Source organism: Atta cephalotes (genome assembly GCF_000143395.1).
Source record: "Atta cephalotes unplaced genomic scaffold scaffold00066, whole genome shotgun sequence".
Taxonomy (NCBI): Eukaryota; Metazoa; Arthropoda; class Insecta; order Hymenoptera; family Formicidae; genus Atta; species Atta cephalotes.
The window spans coordinates 815,889-823,488 of NW_012130130.1; the positions used below are offsets into that span (position 1 = coordinate 815,889).

At 29.7% G+C, this 7,600-nt stretch overlaps 1 protein-coding gene across 1 annotated transcript in view; it reads right to left on the reverse strand.

The window, feature by feature from the left end:
- LOC105623872 (potassium voltage-gated channel subfamily H member 2) overlaps positions 1–7,600 on the reverse strand; it is a 168,446-nt gene that overhangs the window by 7,572 nt on the left and 153,274 nt on the right. Inside the window, exons 17-20 of the mRNA XM_012205245.1 lie at positions 7,115–7,239; positions 3,601–3,696; positions 3,180–3,317; positions 611–932 (exon numbers count right to left, since the gene is read on the reverse strand). Coding sequence (XP_012060635.1) covers positions 611–932; positions 3,180–3,317; positions 3,601–3,696; positions 7,115–7,239 — 681 coding nt within the window. The remainder of the gene's footprint in view (positions 1–610; positions 933–3,179; positions 3,318–3,600; positions 3,697–7,114; positions 7,240–7,600) is intronic.

Sequence of the window (7,600 nt, forward strand, 5' to 3'; positions counted from 1 at the left end):
ATATATATATATGATACGTCGCGTGCTATTCAGTTAGACTCGATTTCCGTGACACTACTCGCAAAAGAGTTCAAAGAAGAATATGTGATGGTGGTCACCTTCGGAACTTGTCCAACTTTTCCAAAATAAAAGACGCCGAAATCAAATGCAACTGATCCAGGGATTTCGAAAGAAGGCTTTTTAAGAATAACAAAATATCAATTACTTCTTGCGGGTCAGATTTCAGTTTCGGAATCTATCGCGTCGTGGAGCATCGCAAATCCTCTCTCCGCAAGATTGTTGCTGTCGCACACGACAGTTGCACGCGAGACTAACTTTATTAATGAAATTCAATGCACGAGAGAGGTACGCGATTTGAATAATTACAGCATTGACTATTATAAAGTACCCTTAATTTATTATTTTCTTAGAAAAGATGGTAATAAAAGCCGAAAAATTACAATAACAAAACGTTAAAATTTTTATAAAAATAAATATTATTTCTCAATAAAATTGTTTTAATATATTTTTCCTTAATAGAATATTTACGCAATGTGTGAGGGTACTTTATGACCAAAGCTGTAGAATTCACGGAATTTAACTCGCGAAATCTCATTTACTTCGTTTTTACCTGAACAAGCCATGCGACGTGCTAGGTTGAATCTTCCCACTTCCGTTGCTCGTCGGAATTGTCGGTGGCTGCGGCTCACTTGCCGATCTTTGAACCAATGCGGGTGCACGGTTGCTCTGCCTCGCACCAGCTGGCACAGTTCCCGGCATCATTTCGATACTAGAGCTCTCTCTCGATGAGTTGAGAGTCTGCTGGAGCAAACTCAAGATCAATCTGATGTCGCCGGCCATTGTGTGTTCCAACGAAGACACCTGTCGCGACAATTGGTCGATCCTGGCATTGAGCTCCTCTACGGGCCGACCTGGGCCACTTTGAAAGTCGCCTGGAAGAATCAAATGTCTTCATCTCGCGGCAACTCGATTTGATTGCAATCAAAATTCATTCCAACATAGCTCACAGAGCAATAATTCAACATTTCAGTGCAGTTACCGATATACTCGATTTTTGACAATGAATGATTTTTAATATGATGATAGCATAAGATGGCGGAATTTCATATCAATTAACGTAAGTGAGACAAATGCTCTAAAAAATATAGGTGTGGATTTAACGTCATAGATGTTAGATATAATTTTATCATGTTAATGTTGACGTAAACATCAATGAATGTAATATTATGCAATTTTTATATAATTTTCATATTTATTGTTGATATCTTGATGGAAATTTTTTCCTAAATTATGACGAATAATGATGAAATATTATCAAAATTTACTGAATTTCATATTAAAATTTCTATCAAATGACTCAATTTCAGTATTATTTCATTAACAATTTAATCTGAATTATTAAGATTACAGTAAAAATCATTGAACACGAGAATATAATGACGAATTATTCAGCAAAATTCATTAAATTCAATATTTTTCATAAAAATTTAATATTACATGTGAATCATAATAAAAGTAGTCCAAATCGCAATCTTAAAATTAGAAAAAAATAAATGATTTAATACACTTTAAGAAATTTAAAAAATCAATTACATTTCATATACATTTACATTTCATATCATTTTCATATATACATTTTTTTATCTTTTTGTCATATTGATTTGGTATATTTTTAAACTCAACAATCAGTATCCATTTATATATATAATAATTTAATTTCTTTTTATAGAAAGAAGTGAAAATAGTACTTTAATATTTCTTTGCTTTCATAATTAATATATATATTAATATATATATTTAATATATATATTATATATATAAAATTAATATATATATTATATCAACAGAATATTTTAACAATTTTCTTAACTATTATACGAATTCAAACCTTTTCGTTACAATATTTTAGCAAATTTTATCATATTTCTGCAATTTTTACAATCTGTCAATTATTATTTAATTTCAGTATTAATTTTAATTATCCTTTATAAATTAATTATCCTGTATTTCCGTTTTTGATAACTTTCATTGATAAATCTAAAAATATTGTATATTTCATTCCGATTATTTTTCAGATTTTTCATAATTTAATTTTCCTCAAAAATATTTCAGCATATTTCAGTGTACAATAAATTATAGAAATATTATGTCTTGCATTATTTTTCATTTTCTTTCATGCATTTTCAATAATTTTAAGATATTTTCATTAATTGTCTTGAAAATTCATAGTACTTCAGCATATTTAAGTGTACAATATACCGTGGAAATATTATATGTCTTGCATTATTTTTCATCCTTATTCAATATCCTCAGGATTTATAATATAATCGGTATAATTCAATTTCTTTGAATAGATCTATAAATTTTCTTGACAATTCTTCCAAATTCAACGCTTTTCGTTACAATGTTAACTGATTTCACCATATTTCAGCAAATTTCATTGTCCTTCAACTACTAATTCCAACATTTTAATTATCCTTTTTCCGTTTCCAGTAACTTTTATTGACAAATCTATAAAAATATTGTGTATTTCGTTCCCATTTCATTACTTTTCAGATATTTTCATTAATTTTCCCCAAAATTCATAATATTTTTCACCATATTTCAGTGTATAATAAATAGTAAAACTATTACATGTCTTGCATTATTTTTCATTTTTTTTTCATGCATTTTCAGTAATTATCTTCAGGATTCATTTTAATATACATTCAATATTATATAAGTGTTCAATATCTCCGTATAAATTAGTATTAATATTAAATATTTTTCATTAATTTTCGATATTTTTCATTAATCTTCATCAATTTTCATTAATTATCGTTCAAATTCATAGTGTTCAATATTAAAAGTATTATTCATGATGAAAGAATTTCAACAATATTCCAATCATTTTCATTTCTTATTTCAACAATTTCATTGTCGAATTCAATAATTTTAGCGATTTTTTTCCATCAAGGTATAAACATGTATAAATTTAATACCATGAATTTTATAAAATTGACATGATATTCCACACACATTGATATGAAATCCACACCCATTGTTACACAACACAATGAGAATTATATAAATTATATAAACACTGTATTCACACACACATACTTTTTAGAATAAAAGCGAAAAGTGACGGAGGTCGCGGTAAATACTGATAATGAGATTAAAAGAAATGAGGCCCCTACCATGAGAATGAGGATGCTGCGGAGGCGATGGTGTGGTGTAGTGGCTTGACGTTGTCGAAGTGGGATGAACATTTTGATTGAGGCAACTCTCGCCGGCGGCGGAACTCCGGCGCGCTGATTTCGTCGGTGGCGTGGTCACTAGGTTTTAAACGCCACCGGTAAGTACCACGAATATGGGAGGTACATTACATAAATTGGGTGCTATTATCGCATACACATATGCAATCGCGCTGCGAGATACTCTCTACTATGACGTATGTCGCGATTAAAAATTAATACAAATGAAACGACATACGTTCTCTTCAGGATTCTGGCGAGTGGTGTAGCCACTCGACACAATACGACAAGTCAGGGATGACTTTAGATGCAACGAGCTCAAGCCAATCTACTTCAGAATATTCCGAATGTACAGAGTACTTACTTTGTTTCGCAAGGTAATCGTGACTGGTAAGTGGCTGCAGATGAATCTTGTGTTGCCGTAGATCCGGTATACTGCGCTTGAGATGGGTTAGCATGCCTGAACAACCAGGTTTCAAGGTGTTATCGAACTTAGGACTCAAACAAAAAGCAATACGCTTAAAAGAGGAGAGAGATAAAAGAGAGATAGAGCTGGATGGAAGGAAAGAGAAAGGAAATCATCATAATAAACGTTAAATAGATCGAAATAATTGATAATAATAACGAACTACATCGAGCTGGAGGCAAAATACATTTTAAGAAGCCTACAAGAAACATAAAATGCTTTTGAAATTATTACAAATTGTAAGCGGATCTTAAATACATAGTTGATTCTGAGATCCCAATTTATGTTGCGCATTTAGCGCTAAATACGTAGTCTTGGCTAAAAGTATACAGCATTTTCACAAATTGACGTAAATGTTCTATATTTAATGAAAAATAGATTAAAAATAATTTTATTGTAAAATATTTATTTTTATAAGTTTAACATTTCGTAATTTTTTTTTATTTTATTGTTGCCTTTTCTAAGAAAATGCAATAAACTGAGTGCTCTATACTTATGATCAAAGCTATATAAACTTTCATTAAAATTTTCTTGTGAAATAAATAAAACTTAGATCAGATGAATTTAGTGTTACTGTTTATATTTACGGATATATTTAGCGCTAAATGTGAGACGTTAATGGGGGCACAAATGTTTGTGATCAATCTTTACAAGGAATCTTGCTGTTAATTAATGAACAAAGATCAAAAACATCCGAAGTGAAAAATCTTGAATCGGTTATATTAAAAGGAAATACCCTGCTATATAGAGAATCTATGTATCATATAGGAGAGAGTAGTCTAAATCGAACCGTATTCTAAATAAGAACAGTTAAGCAGATTTGTTATTTATAATGTAAAATCCTTATAAGACATCGAAAATATTACAGTTCAGTTTGACAGTTCTCCGTTATAACATTCATAGAATAGACGCAAATATGTATTTTCAACCATCACGCGAAAATTAAAAAAAAAATTTTTTTTAAATCTTGTAAATCATTATTTAAAAGGAAGAGTGTCGATAACGCCGTTTTTTGGACCACTTCAAATTGTGCTATTTTTCTCTCGATGTAACTTACAACCTCCTAAAATCGTTTATTATTCAAGCAAGATGAGAATGAGGCACTCTTACATTCGCAGATTTACATGGAATATCACGCACAGTTACAGTGTCTGTTTTTATCCTATTATCAATGAACCCCATCATCATACTTTCTCAAAAATTATTCGTATATATAGTGCATAAAATATGTCAAAGCGATTATTTTATCCCTTTGCTATCACTTTGAAATCGAGCTTTGTATTAATCAGTACATTTTATTTTGATTAAGTAAGATCAATAATATTGCTTATAAAAAATTGAACGATAAAACTGTAGTTTAAAGTTGATTTAGAGAATTCGTGACATTTAGAAAATGTGATAAATATTGGGGAAAAGTTACTTCTTATATTCTGTGTGCTTGTGAAACTTAAAAAATCGAGGTTTTTAAATCAATTCCATCTTATCTAATTAAATCTTCGTTTTCCTTTGATTCAACTTAACTCGATGATACAATAGTTTTTGAAAACAATATTGAATTCTTGTAATTCAATATCTCGATTATTAATAATTTGATTAGCGTTCTTAACGTAGATTTTAGTATTATGCGCCATTTAAAATGTTCATTTATTTAATTATCGATTGTTTGTATTGTCTCTTTTCAACGTCTGTTTTCTATCACAGCATTTTAGAGTGTTCGGCACACAGCAATAGCGAAAAAGTTCTTTCACTTTATTTGTATTAAATCGAAATATTCTGATAATTACTAAATAGCGCATAACTAAAATCTACGTTGACAACGCTAATCGAATAAGAAACTGATAAACTAATAAAATAAGAAAAGTAATTGCGAAATCAATTATCAAACTATTTTTATTTGAATAAAGCGAAAGAGCTTTTCTACTATTGCTATGTGTCGAATACCAGTCTAAAGTGTTAGAACAAACTAAATAAATAATTAAAGGCAAGGAACGCTTAATACAAAAAGTTATGTTTGCATTTCTTAATTGAACTCCAAGCTGAAATCTAGTAGTTCTGTTTCAAGCATGAAAAACAGCATAAAGCTAGTGTTACAAGAATTCAATATTTTCACAAATTATAATTATTGTATTATCGATTTGAGTTGTACCAAGGATAAACGAAGATCAGATTAGATGGAATCGAAAAACCTGCCAATCCTTTAAGTTTCACAAGCACGCAGAATGTAAGAAGTAGCTCCTTCCTAATATTTATCACATTTTCTAAATTCTCTAAGTCAACTTTAAACTATGTTTCATCGTTCAATTTTTTATAAGCAACATTATTGCTTATATACTTGGGCAAAATAAAATGTACTGATTAATACAAAGCTCGATTTCAATGTGATAAAGGGATAAAATACCGCTTTGACATTTTACCACCATATATACAAATAGTTTTTGAGAAAGTAGTTTTGATGAAAATTCATCATGAAATGAAACAGACTGTAACTGTGTATGATATGTAAATCTGTGATGTAAGAGTGCCTTATTTTCAGCACTTAATTGCTTGGATAACGGTTCAGTTATCCAAGTGGGTTGTGAGTTTCCATCGAGAGAGATAAAATAGCACAGTGATTGAAGTGATTTGGTCCAAAAAATGGCCTTATTGACATCCTTTCTTTGAAAAGTAATGATTTAAGATAATTAAAGAGTGTAGAATTCAAAAATATCGAGCGTTTTATGATCACTTTTGCGGTTTATTGTAAAATTTGTTCCAAAGTTCGAAAGGACTCGTATCAAAATCGGACCTACAGTTCAATAGGTAACTTATAAATCTCTCTCTAATTTATAAATCGGCTGATCTGGTCCAAGGAATTAAATCAGTAAAATATTATGAGTCAACAGATTCAGATTGATTGAGTTTTATTGATTTCAATTCTAATAAAAATATTGTCAATTCTAATAAAAATTGTCAGTAATTTTTTTTTTCTGAATTTTTACAATTTTTATCTTTGACTGTCAAATTGCTCGTTTTTACTCAATACTAACAAAAATACATTAAAATAGTTTAAAATTATATCTAAAAGTCCATAAAAATAGGAGTGTCCGATTTCGACCAATCAATAGTTCCAAATCGGAAAAAGTGTTTTTACGTTTTCCATTATATAATAGTTCAACACAGGTGAAAGATACGTCAAAATGGTTTAAAGCAGAAATGAAGAGAATTAAATGATCTTTCCAATGACATTTTCGATTTTACGATCGGACTTTATTTACGATTTATAGAGAGCAAAAACTGCAAACAGGTCCGACTTATTCCACTCTCTCCTATCATGCAATAAATAACATTCCTCAAACAGAATAGAAGCAAACACGAGAAAAATCGAAACATTATTTTCTCGAAACGAGGCCGAACAAAAGAAATAATTGCTCACCAGTTATCGAGTTTAAGGTCGAGCTTCTCTGTTTGGGCTCGTCAAATTCTAAATTCAATGGTGTCACGTCTTGACCCGCCTTGTCCGTGCTAAATTCTAAGATACCATGACCGCTACCTTTATCGCTGCAACAGACAGAAAAATAGCTGATCAATTAATCTGTCATTTTTGGCAGTAGCGTGTTAATCTATGAGTTTTTGGGGATTTAAGAGTGATTCTAAGACACCGACACGTCGTTTCCACGGAACGCCATAATTAAAAAAAAGAAGTTATTTAAATTAGCGCATATTTGTAATTTTGCAATTTTGTAAAAAAATCATTAAATAATCGATAAATAGCGACTGTTATTAACAATATATATATATATATATATATATATATATATATATATATATATACACACTATATATATTATTTATTTATTAATAATTAATAATAATATATACTAATTTAATTAAGTTAATAATAATAGTAGTAAGTATAACT